At 38.5% G+C, this 23809-nt stretch overlaps 1 protein-coding gene across 6 annotated transcripts in view; it reads right to left on the bottom strand.

The window, feature by feature from the left end:
• The window catches only part of TCAIM (T cell activation inhibitor, mitochondrial), a 69877-nt gene that overhangs the window by 23584 nt on the left and 22484 nt on the right, over positions 1-23809 (bottom strand). For all 6 annotated transcript variants that reach the window (XM_064366979.1, XM_012470719.2, XM_012470725.3 and 3 more), the window contains one exon: positions 22206-22458. In XM_064366979.1, coding sequence (XP_064223049.1) covers positions 22206-22458 — 253 coding nt within the window. The remainder of the gene's footprint in view (positions 1-22205; positions 22459-23809) is intronic.

Raw genomic sequence — 23809 nt, 5'->3', positions numbered from 1 at the left:
AGAAAGACGTTCTCTAAACCTGTATTTCTTAGAATGTTTACCTCAATTGTCTTACAAGAAGAAATAAATATTAAAAATGCTTTAAGGATTAGGAAGAATAGCTTTCAGAAAAGAGCTGAAAGCCTGTGTGGCCTTCTAGAGAGCAGCACTGCCTCTGTAGAAACTGTCTCTCACTTGGTGCTATAATCGTCATGACACAGGGGTGCTTGTTACTGCTCGGGGTCACTGGCTCCCCAAGGGGAGTCCAGAGAAATGAGTGACCTGGACGGAGTCCTGGGAGGCTGAAGAGCTGTTGCAGGAGTTGGGGGTGGGGGGTAGGATGGCAAAGTGACTCTGGGCTGAGGGGAACATTTCAGATTCCAAAACAAAGTGGTGGGGGTGGGCCCTAGGCATTACTATGCAAGAGAAAACTCCAAGAAAACCAGAGGCTCCCTTTCTTCTTCTTCTTTTTTTTTTAAATAGAGACTGGGTCTCATTTTGTTGCTGGGCTCAAACTTCTGGGCTCAAGTGATCCTCCTGCCTCAGCCTGCCAAAATGCTGGGACTACAGGCATGAGCCGCCGCGCCTGGCCACTTTTTCTTTAAGAAAATTTTTTTTTGGCCGGGTGTGGTAGCTCACGCCTGTAATCTCAGCACTTTGGGAGGCTGAGGCGGGTGGATCATGAGGTCAGGAGATTGAGACTATCCTGGCTAACACGGTAAAACCCCGTCTCTGCCAAAAATACAAAAAAAATTAGAGTCCCAGTCACTTGGGAGGCTGAGGCAGGAGAATCGCCTGAACCTAGGAAGTAGAGGTTTCAGTGAGCTGATAACACACGACTGCACTCCAACCTGGGTGACAGAGCGAGACTCCATCTCAAAAAACAAACAAGGGCCAGGCGCGGTGGCTCACGCCTGTAATCCCAGCACTTTGGGAGGCCGAGGCAGGTCGATCATGAGGTCAAGAGATTGAGACCATCCTGGTCAACATGGTGAAACCCCGTCTCTACTAAAAATACAAAAAATTAGCTGGGCATGGTGGTGCGTGCCTGTAATCCCAGCTACTCAGGAGGCTGAGGCAGGAGAATTGCCTGAACCGAGGAGGTGGAGGTTGCGGTGAGCCGGGATCGCGCCATTGCACTCCAGCCTGGGTAACAAGAGCGAAACTCCGTCTCAAACAAACAAACAAACAAACAAACAAAATTCATGGGCCATGCTAATCTTCTCTGTTTTGTTCTAATTTTTTTGAGATGGGGGTCTCCCTATGTTGCCCAGGCTGGTGTGATCATGGCTCACTGCAGCCTCGACCTCCTGGGCTCAAGCTATCCTCTAGCCTTAGCCTGGTGTGATCAATCTCCTGGGCTCAAGTGATTCTCTTGCCTTAGCCTCTCTACTAGCTGGGACTACAAGCATGTGCTACCATGGCCACCTAATTTTTTAAAGTTATTATTTGTAGAGATGAGGTCTTGCTATGTTGCTCAAACTGCTCTTGAGCTCCTGGGCTCAAGTGATGCCCCCACCTTGGCCTCCCAAAGTGCTGGCATTACAGACGTGACCCACTGTGCCTGGCCTCATTCCATTTTTAGTATATGTACTGCTGGAGCGAGCACTAGGTTTCTTAGTAGTCACTTTAAATGTTTTAGATGTTGTGATCTAAAGCATTTAAAAATTATAAGGTTAGAATATTGAAACTGACAAATCATTATGCAAGGAAGATAAAGTCCCTGTTTTAAAGGAAGACAGATCTAACAAGGAATATAGAAATAAGCAATTAGAATAGAATATAAGAACTACCATGAGAAAAGAAGAAGTAATTATTCCTGGAAGATTCTATAGAACAGGTAATATGTGATCTGGAACCTGAGAGATACATCAGATCTTTCCAGGTAGGTGAGAGAGAATGGCATGTCAATCATATTAGTACATAAGGATCTATGAGATGAACTCATATGCCCAGATGACAGGATGCTTAGAGGGAGAGAAGGGCATAGAAGAGACTGTAGAGGCACTGGGGGTGAAGTGTGGTCAGACCATGAAGGGTCTTGCACATTGAGAAATGGAATTGGAAGCTTATCCTCTAGGTGAAAGTGTTCAATTTTTTTTAATCCACTGACTTTGTGTAGCAATTAATAATCCTTCCTATATCCTCTTTAAGAATATTGGTAAAAATTTTGTCACTTCTGCATGGTGTGTAATCAAGTAGGTAAAAATACCTTAATTTACATTACTACTGTTGATATGGCATTACAATTTTCTAACTTTTCCTCACTCATTAATACATGTTACTCAACTTACTTTAAATCATGTAAGAGAAAGCATGATTTACTGACATACGAATTACTAAATGACACACCATGTTTGGTTTGGGGCCCAAATGTTCTACAACATAGATTCAAATATGATCTTATAATTACACAGTCATGAATTGATTTTTGGAATTCTTACACTTAATGTATAAAAATCACTGGTCTAGCTTAACAGTACTTGTGTTTTGTTTCTAAACACTGAAGTAAAAACAAAGGCTCTAAACATGGTTGTTAATATATACAGGTATAAAGATGAAGATACCTGTTTCCTAGCTTTGGCCACTGAGAGGATTAGTAGCAACTGAGCACACGTAGCACTGAGATGTTGGTGTTTACACACCATTCCCTACTAGAAAGAACCAGAGCTTCCTGGAAAAACTGCTGAATCAAACTTTGGGGCAGGAACAGTCCAGATGATTCTGGAACAATTTGGTGAACCAGAAAGTAAGGGAGTACTCAAGGGAGGATGGGGACATAGGCACCACCCTGAAGAGATGTGAAATGAGGAAATCAACATGTGGCAACCAGCAGAGTAATATGTCATTCAAGCAAGAATCATCAATGAATATTAAAGCGAGCAAGGGAGTAAAAATCTAATGAGTAAAAGGATATTTACATAGCCCTAAGTATCTCCTTAAAAGAAAATAATTAGAGTAAAAAACCTGTAACTTTCTAGAAGAAATTAGTATCACTGGTAATGGGTTACATATACATCACACGCCTCCTATATAATCCACTGAAAACAACACAACACCACTTCTGGGGTATGCCTGTAAAAAACTGAATAATCTGATTCTAATTATGAGGAAACATCAGATAAACAAATGGAAAGGCATTCTACAAAATAACTGGCTTGTATTCATCAAGGTAATGAAAGACAAAAAAACACTGAGGAACTGTTCCAGATTAAAGAAGACTAGAGATTTGACAATCAAATGTGGCTCATGATTTGGGATTTTCTTCTCCTAATAAAGGGCAGTGCTTAGAAAATGAGTGACATTTGAGGAACATCTAGGGGTTAGCTAATACTATTGTCATAAGTGTTAATTTCTTGATTTTTGTTATTTTCTTTTTTTTCTAACGGTTTAGAAAAGCAATTTTAAAAAATTATTTTCTTATATAAGAAAATGTTTTTATTTTAAAAAGTACAACCTAGGTATTTAAAGGGCTATTGTGGCTGCAACTTACTCAAATGATTCAGGGAAAAATGTGTGTGCGTGTGCATGCATATATATATATATACACACACATATATAGTTTCTATAGTTAAAATGAATATATAAGGCTGGGTGCAGTGGCTCACTCCTGTAATCCCAGCACTTTGGGAGGCTGAGGCAGGTGGATCACAAGGTCAGATCAAGACCATCCTGGCCAACATGGTGAAACACCGTCTCTACTAAAAATACAAAAATTAGCTGGGCATGGTGGTATGTGCCTGTAATCCCAGCTACTCGGGAGGCTGAGGCAGAAGAACTGCTTGAACCAGGGAGTAGAGGTTGCAGTGAGCCAAGACCACACCACTGCACTCCAGCCAGATGACAGAGCAAGACTCCGTCTCAAAAAAAAAAAGTATATTTATATAGAGAATGATAAAGCAAATGTGGTATAAAATTAACATCTGAGGAATCTGGGTGGATGTTACATGGGACTTCTTTATATTATTTCTGCAAATTTTCTCTATTTTAGAGTCAGGGACTTGCTCTGTTGCCCAGGCTGGAGTGCAACAGCACAATCATAGTGTCATGGGATCCTTGGGGTCACTTTTCCATTTGGAAACCTCTATGGTCAGTGGTGTCTTTGTCCAAGTTTTGCTTGTGCCCACTGGGCTCATTCTGCCCACCTGGCCTGGCAGGATGCACTCAGCTTACACTACTGACCCAGATTCCACATCTGCCAAGGGCCAGCCAGGTGCAGAGTGGCAAGGGGTGTGTGAACGAGCACAAGGTCCAGCCACTACGCACAGCCAGGCGTGCTGGCTGCAGCAGAGTGAGCAACTCCATGTGCTGGCACAGGTGCTAGCTCTATGCAAGACTGCAGCTAGACCAAGTGTACCATAAGCAGCTAATACTGTGGGAACCAAGGAACGTGGTGGTGCCCGGAAGCTTGGAGGCACTGGGAACTGCAGAGCCCCAAAGAGTGTGTCATAGCCCAGATTTGGGAAGCCCCTAGGTCTGGGCTCCTTGAAGGGCTGCAGTTTTTCTCTTCTTTTGCCCATAATGTGGTGAGCAGGGGGTGTGTTTCAGCCCTGTTCATGCTACAGCTCTTTAAGTCTTGCCATTAGGTGGTCCCAAGTTCTTGTCCCACGTCCAGGAAGAATGAGGTACGTGAACAACTGGAGGGGGAGCAAGTTGGAGAGGAGCTTCCTTGAGCGACAGAACAGTTCTCAGGAGACCTGAAGTGAGTAGCTCCTTTCTGCAGGCAGGTCGTCCCGAGTGTCCAACTCTCAGCAGAGAGAAGATCACAGTGGGTAGCTCCTTTCTGCAGGCAGGTTGCCTCAACATAATGGAGAACTGAAGTGGGTAACTCTTTCCCACAGCTGGTAGTCCTGATGTCTGAGTGTGTGTGAGTTCTGGGTTTTTATGGGCTCAGAAAGGTGCTTTTTCCTGGTGGGCCTGGAAAAAGCATCATCTGATTGGCTGAATGGTCGTCAATGAAGTCCTCACTTTGGGCCAAGGACTTCACCTAGAAGTGAAGTGTCTGAGCCTCAGGAGCTTTCCCCTCCCACTTCGCCCATCCCCTCCTCCTGCTTGAGCCTTGAGCCTTGACTGGGAGCTGAAAGGAGTTGCAGCTTTTGGCATGAGACCTCCTTCTCCCCGACTTGGGGAGGTGAGGACCAGCAGATAATCCCACCCTTCCTTGAGCTGTCACTGTACCCTGAAGCTCAGCCAGCTCAGATTTTATAAAAATGAATTAAAACCTCAAAAAAAAAAAAAACAAAAAAAAAACCTGGCAGCCCAAACCTGAAGCTTCAGGCTGTTTCTGGCTTGAAGGTGGGGTTTCATCGGGGATCTCCTGCCATCAATATGCCATCCATGGTGCCTAGGGTGTTTGTGCTGAGGGGTGCCTGCAGGCCTGGACCGATGCTGCCCTTAGCCACCCTCACCATGACTCCTTCCCATGCTCATCAGCACCCAAAGTCTGGAGGGGACCAAGACAGCAGGGGACTGGCATATCAGCGCCACTCTGAGTGTGCACGCACATGGCCAGGTTGCGATAGTGCCCAGGCTCTGCCGCAAGTTTGCTCTGCCCCTGAGCGGGCACTGGGAGTGGGGAGAGGCCAGGGAGTAGGAGCAGACACTTCCGAGTCAGTGGAGGCGGGGGTTCCCAGAACCCTGAGAGCCCAGAGATGTCCCAGTCCAGAGTAGGTGGCTGGGCAGCTGCAGCTGTGCTGGGGAGCATGGGGCTCCCACCCCAACAATTCAGTAGCGGGTGGGGCTCCTGACTGTTCCCAGCCCACACCAGCTCTGTGGAGCACACAGGCCCCACCAGGTCTCTCCTTCTGCAGCCAGTGTCTTGGCAGTGGCCACTCCAGATGGGCCACTGCTGCCATCAATAGCTCACTGTAACTTTTAACTCCTGGGCTCAAACAATCCTCCCACTCAGCCTCGGGAGTAGAAAGAACTACAGGTGTTGCTAATTTTTAAGTGTGTGCGTTTTTTTTTTTTTTTTTTTTTGCAAGATCTGGCTCTGTTGCCCAGGCTGAAGTGCAGTGGTGCAATCTCAGCTCACTGCAACCTTTGCCTCCTGGCTCAAGTGATTCTCTTGTCTCAACCTCTTGAGTAGCTGGGATTATAGGTGTGAGCCACTCTGCCTGGCCCTATTCCTGCAAATTTTATGTAGGTCTGAAATTATGTCAAAATTAAAATTAAAAAATAGCTTAAAAAAAAGAAAGTATAAGTTGCTGGCTAGTTTGTAAGCATTTCTCTAGAGAAAAAAAATTGTAGAGAATATCTTTATTCTTGAGTATGTGAAAAACAAAACCGAAAATAAAATCAGCAAAAGATTTTCTTTTTAGTTTTGGTGCTTATGTACAAGAGACACCATCATGTGCTTCTGAATTTTGATCAAATCAATGCAACTAACTGGTCAGGTGAAGGTAATCAGAGATAAATGTTCAGAATTATTTTTTATGCTCATTAGCTTTTTCAGGATCAGTAGTCCCTATATTTTCTTTAAAACAATTTAAATGCTGGGCGTGGTGGCGCGTGCCTGTAGTCCCAGCTACTCGGGAGGCTGAAGTGGGAGGATCGCTTGAGCCCAGGAGTTCTGGGCTGTAGTGCGCTATGCCAATCAGGTGTCTGCACTAAGTTTGGCATCAATAATGGTGACCTCCTGGGAGCGGGGGACCACCAGGTTGCCTAAGGAGGGGTGCACCGGCCCAGGTCGGAAACGGAGCAGGTCAAAACTTCCGTGCTGTTCAGTAGTGGGATCACGCCTGTGAATAGCCACTGCACTCCAGCCTGGGCAACATAGCAAGACCCCATCTCTTAAAAAACAAACAAACCAATTTAAATAAGTATATGGATCTACCTTTTTTTTTTTTAGGGTAAAAACACTCTGCACAAAAGTATTTAAAGTAAAGTGAGAGTCTCTTCTCAGCTCATATGCATCTGGACATTTTCTCAACCATGTTCTCCAATCTTCTGTAAATATGACCAGAGACTTGATATCCTTGCGGTTTTCTACTTACATTAGATAGAGCTGGTTTCTTTTGTTGGCAACCAAAAACTCTTGACTAATAAAATTCCCTTGGATTTTTTTTTTTTTTGCTTTTTTTGAGACAGAGTCTCACACTGTTGCCTGGGCTGGAGTTCAGTGGAGTGATCTTGGCTCACTGCAACCTCTGCCTCCTGGGTTCAAGCAATTTTCCTGCCTCAGCCTCCCAAGTAGCCATGCGTCACCATGCCTGGCTAATTTTGTATTTTTAGTAGAGACAAGGTTTCTCCATGTTGGTCAGGCTGGTCTCACTCCTGACCTCAAGTGATCCACCCGCCTTGGCCTCCCAAAGTGCTGGGATTACAGGGGTGAACCACTGTGCCCAGCCTTCCTTGGATTTTCTTACTGACAATTGTAAATAGTGTAAGTGTATCTCTGCCTTTCCAATATTTATATCTCCCATTTCTGTTTCTAATTATGCATTGGACAGACTCTCCAGGACAAATACATTATAGAAGTGATAGCAGGCATTCTAGCTGGCTTGTTTCTCCACAGTTCTGAACCCGTCTGCTTTCTATCTTTCAAAAATTCCCCAAAAATGTGTCTATTATTAGTATTTTCTTATTTATCAAGTTCCATGAAATTTAATAAATCACTGAGTATTTGCAGGCTACAACTGGGATCTCCTCTAAATAATGCATGTGCTATTAAGGGGAGTAATGTGATCAAAGCCTATGGTAAAGTTGGGAACATAGAGGGAATGTAGAATCCAGGTTGCAAGGAAGAGAAACTGGTGGCAGAAAGATCCTTAGCAAGTTATTCCAATAGTCTAGAGAAAAATGAATGTGGCGATGAGGATTCCCATTAAACAACTCTGAATTATCTTTTCCCACATGAAGCAAAAACTATGAAAAATGCAAGTAAGCCAAGAGCTATATTTACTTCAGACTCTTTCTGAGCTCCCAAATGTCCTGTGATTGGCTGTAATACTTGTTCAGTATTCCTTTTTGAGCCAATCATAGCTTGTTTGTATAATAATTTGTCTCCACATGATGTACCCCATTACCCTATTACCCCTATGAGGGAAAGATGAGTCCTTTATTATCTAATATGTACTTAATTTGAATGTCACCATAGTAAGATCACTAGATGGTATGCAATTTGACTACCCAAATTAAATCATAAGGTAAAGAGAAGAGCACCTTCCTGACCGATGTGGAAACACATGGTTACCTTGTCTAACCATACTTTAGGTCAGAGATAAAGTTCTAAATTACTCTCTAAATGAGAATACTCTATTGGATTTTAAAAGGATCATTACTGCCTGAATTTGCCACATAAATCATTTTAATTCTTAGCTTAAATTTTATAATCATAGACATTTAAAAATTCAGAGCCTCTGTTTTCAATGGTGAGAAGTCCAATTAATTACTATTGAGATAAAATAGAGAAATCGCATACTTATTCAATAGTAAAATACCAAGTAAGCTAGACTGTTTAACCTCTACTAAGCAATAACTTTTAAAAAATGCTAATTTTATTTAAAATGAAATTACCTATAAACAAGTAAATATTAGTAATCACTAATATATTTTTCCCAATCTTTTTTTTAAAGACAGGGTCTTACTTTGTTGTGGTGTGATCATGTCTGGCTAATTAGCTTGGCTAATTTAAAAGTTTTTTTCTTTTTTTTTTTTTTTAGAGACAGGGTCTTACTATGATGCCCATGCTGGTCTTGACCTCCTAAGCTCAAGTGATCCTCTCACCTCGGCCTTCCAAAGTGCTGGGATTACAGGCATAAGCCACTGCACCCAGCCCCTTAGTCATTTTCAAGTGTACAGTTCAGTGGTCTTAAGTACATTCACATTGTTGTGCAACTATCACCACCAGCAATCGTCACAACTCTTTTCATTTTGCACAACTCAACTCTGTACCCATTAAACACTAACACCCCTTCCCCTCCCTCCAGCCCCTGGCAACCACCATTCTATTTTCTGTCTCTATGAATTTGAATACTCCTTGTACTTCACATAAGTAGAATCATATACTCTTTGTCGTTTTGTGACTGGTTTATTTCATGTAGCATGAAGGTTCATGTGTTGTAGCCTGTGGCAGAATTTCTTCCTTTTTAAGGCTAACATTCCACTGTTAGAATATATCAAATTTTGCTGTAGTTTTAATTTGCATTTCCCTAATGATTAATGATGTTGAGTATCTTTTCATGGGCTTATTGGCCATTTATATACCTTCTTTGAAGAAATGTCTATTCAAGTCCTTTGCCCATTTTTTGAATTTGGCTGTTTGCTGGTTGTTGAGTTTTAAGAGTTCTCTATCTATTCTGGATATTAATTCCTTTATCAGATATATGAGTTGCAAATATTTTCTCCCATTCTGTGAACTGCCATTTCACTCTGTTGATAGTCTTTTAGTGCAGAAACTTTAAAAATGTTAATGAAGTCCAATTTGTCTATTTTTCTTTTGTTGCCTGTGCTTTAGATTTTATATCCTAGAAATCACTGGCAGATCCAATAAAATGAATCTTTTGCCCTAGGATTTCCTCTAAGAGTTTTATAGTTTAGGTATTACATTTAGGTCAAAGATCCATTCTGAGTTATTTTTAGTATATGGTACAAAGTTGGTGTCCAACTTCATTCTTTTGCGTGTGGCCTGTTTTCCCAGTACCTTTTATTGAAAATATTTTTTCCCCATTCAGTGGTCTTGGCATCCTTGTTGAAAATCAGTTGACCATACATGCAAGGATTTATTGCTGTATTCTCTATTCTATTCCATTAGCCTATATGTTTGTGTATTTTTCTTTTTATAGAGATGGGGTCTCACTATGGTGCCCAGGCTAGTCTCAAACTCCTGGACTCACGTAATCCTCCTGCTTCAGTCTCCCAAAGTCCTGGGATTACAGAATTGAGCCACACCATGCCTGGCCTATATGCCAGTATCACAATGCTTTGTTTACTATAGCTTTGTAGTAAGTTTTGAAATGAGGAAATGTGAATTCTCCAGCTTTGCTCTTCTTTTTCAGGATTGTTTTGGTTATTTGAGGTCCCCTGAGATTCTAATTTTAGAATGGGTTTTCTATTTGTGCAAAAAATGTCATTGGAATTTTGATAGGGAGTGCATTAAATCTGTACATTGCTTTGGGTATTGACATCTTAATAATATTATCTTCTGACCCAGGATCATAGAATGCCTTTCCATTTATTTGTATCATCTCTAATTTCTTTCAGAAATGTTTTATAGTTTTCATTGTACTACAAGTCTTTCATCTCTTCAGTCAATTCCTAAGCATTTAGTCCTCTGTGATGCTATTGTATATGGAATTGTTTTTGTAATTCCCTTTTTGGACACGTTGCTAGTATACAGAAATACAACTGATTTTTGTGTATTGATTTTGTATCTTGCTAATTTGCTGAATTTGCTTATTAGTTCTAATAGATTCTTCAGTGGAATCTTCAGAATTTTCTATGTATAAGACCATTATCATCTGTGAACAGGTAATTTTACCTCGTCCTTTCCAATTACATGACTTTAATTTCTTTTTCTTACCTAATTGCTCTGGCAAAGACTTCCAGTAGTATGTTGAATACAAGTGCTGAAAGTAGGCATCCTTGCCTACTTCCTTATGTTACATAAAAAATTTAAGTCTTTTACTATTGAGAATGATGTTTGCTGTGGGTTTTCATATATAGCTTTTATTATGTTGATGTAGTTTCCTTTATTTCTAGTTTGTTGAATGTCTTTAGGATGAAAGGATGTTAAATTTTGTCAAATGCTTTTCTCTGCATTATGATCATTCTGTATGATTTAAATGATCATGTGGGTTTTCTCCATTCTGTTAATGTGTTATCATACCAATCGATTTTGTATATTGAACCATCCTTGTACTCTAGGAATACATCCCACTTGGTTATGGCATAGGATCCTTTTAATATGCTGAATTCATTTTTCTAGGATTTTGTTGAAGCTTTTTGCATTAACATTCATAAAGGATATTGATTTGTGGTTTTTTCTTGCAGTGTCTTTGTCTGTCTTTGGTATCAGGGTAATGCTGGTCTCACAGAATGAGTTAGGGAGTGTTTTCTTCAGTTTCTTTTTGAAAAGATTGCGAAGTATGGCTGTTAATGTTTGGTAGAATTTGCCAGTGAAGCCATCCAGTTCAGGTCTTTCCTTTGTTGGGAAATTTAAAATTACTGACTCAGTCTCATTATTTTCTATTTCTTTGTGGTTTAGTTTTGGTAGATTTTGTGTTTCTAGAAATTTCTCCATTTTATCTAGGTTACCCAACTTGTTGGTGTACAACTGCCCACGGTACTCTTTTATAATTGTTATTTCTGTGGAATTGGTACTAATTGGTACTTTCATTTTTGATTTTAGTAATTTGAGTCTTCTTTCTTTCTTAGTCCATCTAGCTAAAGGTTTGTCAATTTTGTTGATCTTTTCAAAGAATCAATTTTTGGTTTTGTTGATTTTATCATTTTTTTTCTATTATCTGTTTATCTAATATCTATTTTGATTATCTGCTCTAATCTTTATTATTTCCCTCCTTCTACTAGTTTTGCATTTATTCTTCTTTCTCTAATCCCATAAGGTGTAAAGTTAGATTGCTGATTTGAGATCTTTCTTGTTTTTTAAATGTGTTACACTTAAAATAGATATACACTTCCCCCTTAGCACTGCTTGGCTGAATTTGCTGTGTCCCATAAGTTTTGGTATATTGTGTTTTTATTTTCATTCATCTGTATTTTCTTTTTTTTCCTCAAAATTGTTAATCAAACATTTTATTTTAAAAAATTTTCAGGGTACATTCAGTAATTTAATATTCATATGATTTGTAAAAATAAAATCAGTGTAATTGGTATATCCATCACCTTAAATATTTCTTTTTTATGCTAGACATTCCAATTATTCTCTTCTAGCTATTCTGAAATACACGACTGATGATAGTAAACTATAGTCACCTTACTGATCTATCAGACAGATCTTATTTTTTTCTGAGCTGAAGTCCCACTCTGTCTCCCAGGCTGGAGTGCAGTGGCACAATCTTGGCTCACTGCAACCCCCGACTCCTGGTTTCAAGTGATTCTCTTGCCTCAGCCTCCTGAGCAGCTGGGATTATAGGCACCTGCCACCATGCCTGGCTACTTTTTTTGTATTTTTAGTAGAGATGGCATTTCACCATGTTGGCCAGGCTGATCTCAAACTTCTGACCTCAGGTGATCTGCCCTCCTCGGCTTCCCAAAGTGCTGGGATTATAGGCGTGAGCCACCGTGCCTGGCAGATCTTATTTTTTTCTATCAAACTGTATATCTGGACCCATTAATCAACCTCTCTTCATATCCCCCCTGAAGATCTTCCCCTCCTTTTTCTTCTAAGAGTCTTAGTACTTTATGTTTTACATTTAAGTCTATGATCTGTTTTGAGTTAAAATTCTTAATTTTTTTAACTTGTATTTTAGGTCTGGGGCACATGGGCAGGTTAACATATGCAAACTTGTTAATGTAGGCAAACTCATGTCACGGGGATCTCATGTACAGACCATTTCATCACCCAGGTACTAAGCATAGTACCTGATGGTTATTGTTCCTGATCCTCTCCCTCCTCCCACTCTCCTCTCTCCTCCTCTCCTCCCTAGATATAATTTTGACTTTTATTTTAGATTCAGGAGTACATGTGCAGGTTTGTTACATGGGTATATTGCAACATGCTGGGGTTTGGTGTATGATTGATCCTGTCACCCAGGTATTGAGTGTAGCACCTGACAGTTACTGTTTCAACCCCTTCCCCTCTCTCTTCCTCCCCACCCTAGTTGTCCCCAGTGTCTGTTGTTTTCTTTGTTGTGCCCATTGGTTCTCATTAATTTGTTCCCACTTATAAGTGAGAACATGTAGTATTTGGTTTTCTGATGCTGCATTAGTTTGGTAAGGATAATGGCCTCCAGTTCCATCTATGTTCCTGCAAAGGACACAATCTCATTCCTTTTTATGGCCACATACTGTTCCATTATATATATGTACCACATTTTCTTTAACCAGTCCCAGTCCATTGATGTGCATTAGGTTGATTCCATGTCTTTGCTTTTGTGAACAGTGCTGCAATGAAGATATGACAGCATGTGTACTTATGGTAGAATGATTTGTATTTCTATGGGTATATACCCTGTCTTAAGATTGCTCAGTTGAATGGTAGTTGTTTTAAGTTGAGAAATTGCCACACTACTTTCCACAATGGTTTAACTAATATACACTCCTACCAACACTGAATAAGCATTCCCTTTTCTCTGCGACCTGACTACAGTATCTATTATTTATTAATTTTTTTTGAGACAGAGCCTTGCTCTGTCACCCAGACTGGAGTGCAATGGTACAATCTTGGTTCATTGCAACTTCTGCATCCCTCCTCCCTGCTGGCCCAGGCTCAAGCGATCCTCTTGCCTCAGCCTCCCCAACAGCTGGGACCATAGGTGTACACCACCAAGCCTCGTTATTTTTTTGTATTTATTTCTGGTAGAGACAGGGTCTTGTCATGTTGACCAGGCTGGTCATAAACTCTCCTGAGTTCAAGCAATCTGCCCACTTTGGCCTCCCAAAGTGCTGGGATTACAGGTGTGAGCAACTGTGCCTGGCCTGACTTTTTAATACTAGCCATTCTAACTGGTGTGAGATGGTAACTCATTGTGGTTTTAATTTGCATTTTTCTTATGATTAGTGATACTGAGCATTTTTTCATATAACCGTTGGCTTCATGTACATCTTCTTCTGAAAAGTGTCTGTTCATGTCTTTGCCCACTTTTTAATGGGGCTGTTTTTTGCTTGTAAAATTTTTTTTTTTTTGGGGGGGACAGAGTCTCACTGTCACCCAGGCTGCAGTGCAGTGGCATGATCTTGGCACACTGCAACCTTCACTTCCTGGGTTCAAGTGATTCTTGTGCCTCAGCCTCCCCTGAGCTGGGATTACAGGCATGTGCCACCATGTCCAGTGAATTTTTGTATTTTTAGTAGAGTTGGGGTTTCACCATGTTGGCCAGGCTGGTCTCAAACTGCGGACCTCAGGTGATGTGCCCACCTCAGCCTCCCAAAGTGCTGGGGTTACAGGTGTGAGTCACCGTGCCCAACAGTTTGTAAATCTTAAGTTCTTGATAGATTCTGTATATCAGACCTTTGTCAAATGTATAGTTTGCAAGTATTTTCTCTCATTCTGTAGGCTGTTTGCTCTATTGATACATTGTTTCTTTTGCTCTGCAGAAGCTCTAGTTTAATTAGATCACATTTGTCAATTTTTGCTTTTGTTGGAATTGCTTTTGGTGTCTTCAGCATGAAATCTTTGCCAGCCCCTATGTCCAGAATGGTATTTTATATATTCCCTTGTGATTTCTTTTTATTTTCAATTTTCATAGGTACATAGTAGGTATATATATTTATGTGGTACATGGCACCTTCTTTGATCTGCTGGTTAAGAGTGCTTTAATTTCCACAATTTTGTTAAATTTCCAGTTTTACTTCTGTTGTTGATTTCTAACTTCATCCCATTGTGGTCAGAGAAAATGCTTTGTGTGATATTTTTCTTTTAAAATCCATTGAGACTTTAGTTTGCAGCCTAAAATATGGTCCATCCTAAAAAATGTTCTATATAGACTCGAGAAGAATGTGTATGCTGTTCTTGTTAGGTAGAGTGTCTTATGTATGTCTGTTAGATCCAGCTGGTTAAATTGTGCTATGCAAGTCCTCTGTTTCCTTACTTATTCCTATTTGATTTTTCTAAACACTATTGAGAGTGGAGTTTTAAAGTGTCCAGCCATTACTGTAGAACTTTCAATTTCTCTCTTCAATTCAGTCCACTTTTGCTTCATATATTTTGAGGATCAGTTATTTGGTAGATAAATATTTATAGCTGCTATCTCTTGTTGCTGTATGGAGGCTTTTATTAATATGTGATGTCCTTCTTTATCTCTTATAATCTTTTTTGATTTAATGTCTATTTTGTCTGATTTTAGTATAACTCTCTTTTGGTTAATATTTGCATAGAATACTATCCTTTTCCATCCTTTCATTTTCAACTCTGGATCTAAAGTGAGTCTCCTGTAGACAGCATATAGTTGAATCATGTTTTTAAAATTCACTCTGCCAATATTTGTCTTTTGGAAAGTTTAATCCATTTATATTTAAAGTAATTACTTGAAAGAGGGGACTTAATGAGTGACTTCTCACTGTTAGTTTCCAAAAAATCTGATTGTTGAAAATAGCCTGGTGCCTCCTCCCCTCTTGCCACATGATGTTGTTCTTCTTTCCCTTCTACCATGACTGGAAGCTTTCTGAAGTCCTTACCAGAAGCAGATGCTGATGCCATACTTCTCGTACAGCCTGCAGAACCATGAGCTAAACAAATCTCTTTTCTTTATAAATTACCCAGCCTCTAGTATTCCTTTATATTATAGCAATGCAAAATGAACTAAGACAGGTTGGTTAAAAATGATTTCACTGTTTCTACAGCAAATATATATATATATATATATATATATAAAATACACATATTGCATGTATTATTATAAGATCCAAGTAAAAAGAAAAACCCCGATAATAAAATGAAGCCAAAAGAACATTAAAAGGTACATAAAAATGAATGCCAGAATGCCAGGTACAAGGACTAATGTTGGACTGTGCAATCATTTGGTTTAGTTTCTAGTGTCATGAAGTTTTTGAAATAAAATACTTTAGTAACTCAAGCAAGGCTCAGTTTTCCATGGATTTAAGAGAACAACAACAAAAAAAGAGCCATGATCTAAATTACAATAAAGTTAAAATTGCATAAATTTTACACTCCTAGGCCTCAAACTGTATAAAACAAAGTAAGGATTTTAGATCAATAATACCCTTTATTTTCACGGACCTGAAGCTAACAGAGCAATAGTTTTGTTTTCTTTTTGAGAGACAAGGTCTCACTCTGTCACCCAGGCTGGAGTGCAGTGGTGCGATCATGGATCACTGCAGCCTTGACCTCCTGGGATCAGGTTATCCTCCTGCCGTAGCCTCCTGAGTAGCTAAGAGTACAGGCACATGCTGTCACATCTGGTTAATTTTTTGATTTTTATTTTTCTAGAGACAGGGTCTTACTATGTTGCCCAAGCTGGTCTTAAACTCCTGGCCTCAAGCAATTCTCCTGCCTTGGCCTCCCAAAGTGCTGGGATTACAGTCTGGAGCCACTGTATCTGGCACCAAAAGCTTTTTCTACTTCTCTGATGGCAACCCATGGTGAGAAATACTTCACATAGTGAACCAGCATATGTACACGCACTTGTATTTATGTGTATGAAACTAAACCAAGTATTTTGAGAAATAATACTTAAACTTACTAGTAGAAATACGTTCACAATATATAGTTAAAATTATAAAAAAGAAACAAAGCAAAGCAAAATAACTTTGCTGGTCCTGAGTCACTAAACTGTGCATTATAACTTGTAATTTTAAAAACAATGACTTAGCTTATAAACAAGGGGAAGAGTAAACAAATGCATGACATGAGTTAAATCATGACTATCAAATCCCAAACATTCTATGAAATAGTTTCAATGTGTAGGTGTCCAATATGGTATTTCATGAACACAAAAATTGATTCTAAGTTTAGATACCGAAAGTGAAATATAAATATATTTGAGGTAAGGTCAAATAGAGAAAATGGAACTCTGACATTCACTGGTATCTTTGTGGCTGTAAGAATAGTAATTCAATGGTTTTTTTTTATAGTTCAATGACATGCTTGTTCAGTGAGATAGACATTTCATATGGAATTGTTTTGTTTATATAAAATGGATCTGGTTAGCTCCTCTCAAATACAAGCTATTTTTGTTTTAATATGATAATCTAAGACTATACCCAAAATATAGAACTACAAAAATTAACAACACAGAACAGAATTTCCTAATTTTTTAAAAAACTGGAACATTCCTTTTATAATTGTATATAATTTTCAAAAACTACTTAGGTATTAACATTTTCTTTTCTTTTCTTTTTTTAGACAGAGTCTCACTCTGTCACCCAGGATAGAGTACAGTGGCACAATCTTGGTTTATGCAGTCTCTGCCTCCGGGATTCAAGCAGTTCTCCTGCCTCAGCCACCCAAATAGCTGGGACTACAGGCATGTGCCATTACGCCTGGCTAATTTTTTTTTTTTTTTTTTTTTTTAGTAGAGATGGGGTTTCACTATGTTGGCCAGGCTAGTCTTGAACTCCTGACCTCAAGTGATCTGCCCACCTCAGCTTCCCAAAGTACTGAGATTACAGGTGTGAGCTACCACACCCGGCCTAAAACTTTTATTTTATCATCTTTATATGGTATATAACAAAGGAATGTTGAAGTAAGATAAAACACAATTTGCTGAGAAATTCAAAATTATAAAGCATGACCTAAAATATACATTAAAATGTAATTAATGAGTATAAAAGAAGATTAAATAGAGTTTTTATGACCTAATAAATCTCTCATTTTGTTTTTAAAAAATTCCTCTATCCTGGGCAACCAAATAAGACCCTGTTTCAAAAAATATTAAAAAATAAAAATAAGGCTGGGCATGGTGGCTCACACCTGTAATCCCAGGACTTTAGGAGGCTGAGGTGGGCAGATCATGAGGTCAGGAGATCGAGACCATCCTGGCTAACATGGTGAAATCCCATCTGTACTAAAAATACAAAAAATTAGCTGGGCATGGTAGCATGCACTTGTAGTCACAGCTACTTGGGAGGCTGAGGCAGGAGAATCGTTTGAACCTGGGAGGCAGAGGTTGCAGTGAGCCGAGATGGCACCACTGCACTCCAGCCTGGGTGACAGAGCGAGACTCTATCTCAAACAACAACAACAACAAACAAAACAAAAAAACTCAACTGATTTATTTTTATGATTTCTTATTTTAATTTAAAAATGCTAAGACAATTTTACCCTGCACTTCTTAGCAAAACCAAAAACAGATAAAATTATTTTGAAAGTTAAAAGTCTATACTAAATAATACTGTAATTATATTTTCTTGTTTCACATAGTGTTCAGAAACATTAAAACCATCTTAACTTCCTTTCAAGATTTAATTTAAAAGAAAATTTTGACCCAATGAATGCAATTTGTAAATCAGGAGATCAGACTGATACAAATTTGAAGAACTGTCACTTTTATGCTCCTTCTGAACTATAATTCAGCATATGCTCCTTATGATTTTTCTCTATAGTCTATATATGTAATGAAGATGAATTAAACAATACAAGAATAAAACTTAAACTCCATATGGCCAAAATGACCATGGTGGCTAACAGGTTTTAGTAGACTTACAGGCAGCCTGAATCTCCCTACTAGGCAGTCACTTGATTCACTTGATTTGAAAGCTCTGAAATGGTTAAAAAATTTTACAATTATTTGTAAAGTAATTACAGATATTTTAAAAAATCAGTACAGTGGTCTCTTGCTATACATGAGGCATTAGTTCCAAGCCCACCCATGGGTACCAAAATCTGTGTATACTCAGATCTTGTAGTTGGCCCTGCCAAACCTGCATATACCAAAAGTCGGCCTTCCCTATATATACGTTTCACATCTTGTTAATAGTATATTTTCTTTTATTATTATTTCAATAGTTTTGGGGGCGCAAATATGATATTTTCAATATGCTTTTGGTTGAAAAAAATCCTGTGAGAATGGACCTGCACAGTTCAAACACATATTCTTCATGGGTTAACTGTAATTGAAATGACCAATTGATAAGAGATACCATCTGGCTTTTATGATATAATCTCCTGGAACCCTTACTAGGAAAAACTACCATATACCAAAATGTTGAACAAATCCTCAGCACAGATTCCTTCAAACTGGGCAATGACCATGCTTTGGGAAAGGTCAAGGGGCTCTGGGCCTATGTGAACATGCTAGAACTGGGAAACCAGGTTATGTTAGGGAAATAAGAGACATGAAATCTTTCAGATGAGTACATGTGTTATAATGCTACATCAGCACTGTAAGATATGCTGGTAAAGGCATTTAGCCTACGCTGCAATTCACTCTACTCTAAGGGCCCAATGATCAGTATTACTTGTCTTGTCTTGTCTTTGTTCAGTGTAGTGCTCTTCTACCCAGCCTGGACTTTTGGCTCTAAAATTACGCATTCTTAAGCTAAACTCGTACTCCATGAGGTGTGATGATCTGGTTCAGGTAAATCAATAAGATGTCAATGCTTAAGAAATACAATCTGGCTGGGCACGGTGGCTCACGTCTGTAATCCCAGCACTTTGGGAGGCTGAGGCAGGAGGATCACTTGAGTTCAGGAGTTTGAGATCAGCCTAGGCAACACAGTGAGACCTTGTCTCTACTAAAAATTAAAAAATTAGCCAGGTATGGTGTCACATGCCTGCAGTCCCAGCTACTCCGAAGGCTGAGGTGGGAGGATCACTTGAGCCCAGGAGTTTTGAGGCTACAGTGAGCTGTAATCATGCCACTGTACTCTAGCCTGACAGAGTGACACCCTGTCTCAAAAAAAAAAAATAAAAAGAAATTAAAAAAGAAACACAATCTAAGGGCCTTCAATATAGGCATTAAAAACAAACAAACAAAAATACCTATTTACTGTAATGCTATGTCACTATTTCACTTTATGAAGCTAAATAAGGCTCTAACTGTTTAATAATGGGGTTTACTTTAATTTCTGTAAAGATAAAACAGGTATTGACAACAGGATTCGATAATAATAATCAATGAATTCGAAAGTTAAATTTCTACTGACTTCAATTTCTAAAACAGTGGTCTATTTTTAAATATAAGTTGTTATCCTCTTAAAAGGTTGACAAGTCAAAGTGACTTGTTTTTTTAGCCTGTCATCATAACTGTCAAAATGAGAGCTTGAATTTAAAACAAAGCTGACTTTCGAGGAAATCAAGAATTCATAGCAACATATCTATGCACAGAAAATTTCCTTAAGACAATGTATCTTTCACTAAAAATAGCAGATTTTTTTAGTTAACATTAATGAAATTAACAGAGGCACTTAAGAAAAAATAGCCCTCTAAATTCATTGCTAAGTCACTTCTATTACTACCCTATGTGTTATGTCACTCAGCGTTTCCATATTAAAGCCTGAGTTCTTTATACCGAGCCTCTAGCACGTCACATTCGGTTATTCAACAGTTCTTAAGTTCAGTTCAATGAAAATACCGGATGGGTTCTATGAATCTATGAAGTAGATTAGTAGACACAGAGATTACCAACACATATTCTCTACTCTTAAGAACTCATATAGTATAATGTAATACAAGAAAGTCTACTTTTACTAATGACTGAGGAGTTTTATTGGATGAATGACATACAAATAAAAAAATTATAAATACTGAGCTTAGACAAGGAACCCAGTTGAATATCACTTTATCTTGTTGAGTTGGCTTTCTATAGTTTCAATCTGTTTTCATTACTTTACCGAATGTCTAAGTCCAGATCTAGGTCCTTGGGGCACTCTTCATGATGGCTGTACATACAGCTCCAGATAAAAACTGTGCTCTATGAAATACTCAACTGAACCACAGACCAACTGCTTCTTGGAAATCCTTTAATACATTATTCTTAAACCCTTTAGCTAAAGTCCAACAACTGATATTTTTGCAGTTTTGGCTTGACTTATTCAATCTCATTGTTTTCTATACCATTTAGGCCAGTAATCCCCAACTTTTTGTTCATCTAGACACAGTGCAAGATGAGTACAACAATATCCTCCTGTGGGTGTAAGCAGTTTTATGTGCTGTATCCCACATAAAACTTGAATGCAAGGCTGAGAACCTCTCTTCCAGTCTGTGCTCAGAGAAATCAACTACCACCATAGCTGCTGGTGCAGTTAACCTTAAATGATCTCTTTTGTTTTTCTATACCAGATTTTCAATTCAGCAACCTCTATGCCACCACGACTCTGCCATTTATTTATTTATTTATTGGAGATAGGGTCTTACTTTGTCACCCAGGCTGGAGTGCAGTGGCACGATCATAGTTCACCACAGCCTCAAACTCCTGGGTTCAAGGGATCTTTCCACCTCAGCCTTCCAGGTAGCTAGAACTACAGATGTATACAACCATACCTGGCTAATTTTTGTATTTTTTGTAGAGATGGGGTCTCACTATGTGGCTCAGGCTGGACTTGAACTCCTGACCTCAAGCAATCCTTCCACTTTAGCCTCCCAAAATGCTGCTGGGATTATAGGCACAACCCACTGTACTGGGCTCTTCTTCATTTTTTATCCTACTTCTTACTGTGCCATTACTTCTGGCCCATCATTAAATTATCATTCCCAAACCCACATTTCCATCTCAGTTTTGTTTATAGAAGATAATCTGAACAATTAAAGCAAACATACTTAGGGAAGTGATTTATCCATCAGTTATGCATATAGACAAATACCACAGACTACCATATGTAGGTACGTACATACATGTCTTCAGACACATACTTCTGTCCTTTTCTGTACTGAACTCTGCTACCTCCCTATCTTTTCAGCCTTATTTGGAATCTAGCTAGGTAACAAGGGGAAGAATCCCTTCATATAGATAATCCACAAAGCAGATACTATGCCAGTGGATAATTAAGGATCATTTACTATGCCATAATGAGAGAATCCTCTTATAAGCCACTGGACTTTTTAGATACAATCATAGGAACAGAATGTGCTGGGTCTTTATGAAATCCAAAAATGACTTTAAAAACATTAAAGGTGGCTTTACAAGTAAGGTATGCCAAATAACAGAAAACATTTTACATATGGTTTTTATCATTAAAAAAATTACTCTTTAAAGAAGCTATTCTAGATGATATTTAATAATGTTGTCACTATGTGTTTTTCTTATGTATAGATTATTACACTAAAATACATTACTATTGAACTGCAAAAGAGTAAAAAATATTTGTATGGTCTTAGGTATAGACTTTCTCCATGTACTGGGTAACTTGAATAGAATTTTAAAAACTTAGACAAAACAATCTCCTGCATGTGTTTGGTATCAAAAGACCACAATTTTAAATACAGTTGGAAGTATTTTGGCAACTTTAAGAAACATGAAATATCTTTTTCATAATGGTTACTGGATTAACTAGATTGATAGTATTATTTTTCCTGGAAAATTAGGCTTTAATTTTAAACATGAACTACACTTTTTATTTATAAAAAAATGTTTTTGCCATCTAAATAAATCAGTGTCATAAACACCAACTACAAATAAGAGTTTAATTAAATAGAAAGTTTTACATACGTGAGAGTTGTTTCCATTCTCCAGACTTGTTCAAGGTCTTCATCAGGGTCCTTGAATCCAGTAAAGGAGTAATAAGACTTATTCCATTTGATGGGCCTGTCAGGCATCCTTTTAGCTTCTTTGAGAGGCTGGGTATGCACATTAGTATTCAAGCTTTGGATATGTTCAACAGATAAACTGCAGGAGTTGAGAATATATAATACTGTGCTTAGCAGATCTCTGGTGTGCAAAGTAAATTTGACTGCTCGAAATCCTAGAGAATATAATTCCCCCAAACAATTAATACAGGTGATTATTTGCTCTATTTCAACATTTATACAATCAAAATTTTTTAAAACATTCCATTACTGATTTAAATTTGTCCTATTGGCAAACCACCTGCAAATGGAAAATGACTTCCTTTTTCCGAAACTATACCACACTATTTTTACCTTCATGAATTCCTTCAATCATCAGCTCCATTTTCTAGTTTGGCCCCAGTGACCAAACCCATCCCAGCCCAAGGAGGGGATTCAGAATATTCTCAATTCTGTCGATAAATCTGGTCTCTTAAGAGAGAGAAAAGCTCTCCTATAAGCAGGTGTCCACCAAACATAGTCTCTAGTGGAGAGAGGACAGAGAATATAGGTATGTACTGTGACAGTGGGTTAGATAAGAGGGGCCATATAATCTAGTCTCAGTGGTCACAGAAACTGATCTTGAATTTTCTCTATGATTGAAGCAGATGGTCCTCATACTTGATCACTTAACTAGGTAGTAACTCAATATTTTCAGGAGTGATTTAAAATTCTCTAATTGTTTAAAAGTTATTGATTTTGATGTTGGGTAATCATTGGGCTAAGGTAAGTAATCTAAATTGTTAAGTCATCAGTAGAAAATCCACTGGTTTAGTTTTTTTTTTCTTTCTTTTCTGGGTGTTAGGCATGGTTCCAGCTGAATTTACATACCTTTTCAGTCAACACTACTACCAACTATGCCATTGTCATTTCTCTTATCAAAAGTGAAGAAACATAGATTAAGAATGAAACCAGGGCTTAAATCTGTGTTGACACTAAGCCAAATATTTTCTCCACTACAACATGCTGACTTCTTGCTTCTTAAAACACATTTTTAATTAGTTTTGGAAATTACACATGTATAAGTACATTCTTATTATAAAATTAGAGATACATATAGTAAAAGTGAAAGTCTCATGTTAACAGGCATATAACTTTACATCTTTACTTGAGGTAATCAATATTAACAGGTACATATTCTAAGATGGTAGCCACTAGCACATGGGGCAATTTAAAATTAAATTGACTGATATGAAGTAAAAATTCAAAATTAAGTTCTTTGGCCACATTGGTCACATTTCAAGTGCTCAATAAGCACATGGGGCTAGGGCCTGCCATATTAGATGATGCAGATATGGAACATTGCCCTCATCACAGAAAGTTCTCTTGGACAGCACTGTTCTTTGACCTTTTCCATCTATGTGCTTGCGTGTATCATGTATGATATATATGCATGTGCGTTTATATGAACACATACACAGTTTGAATTATTTCTTAATATATAAGTGGATTCTAGATATATTAGCTTGAACATGCTTTTGTCACTTA

This window comes from Aotus nancymaae, unplaced genomic scaffold (genome assembly GCF_030222135.1).
Source record: "Aotus nancymaae isolate 86718 unplaced genomic scaffold, 86718_ANA_hifiasm-v0.15.2.pri h1tg000067l, whole genome shotgun sequence".
Taxonomy (NCBI): domain Eukaryota; kingdom Metazoa; phylum Chordata; class Mammalia; order Primates; family Aotidae; genus Aotus; species Aotus nancymaae.
Note: the sequence above shows the minus strand (reverse complement) of the source record. Positions and strands in the feature narration are given on the sequence as shown.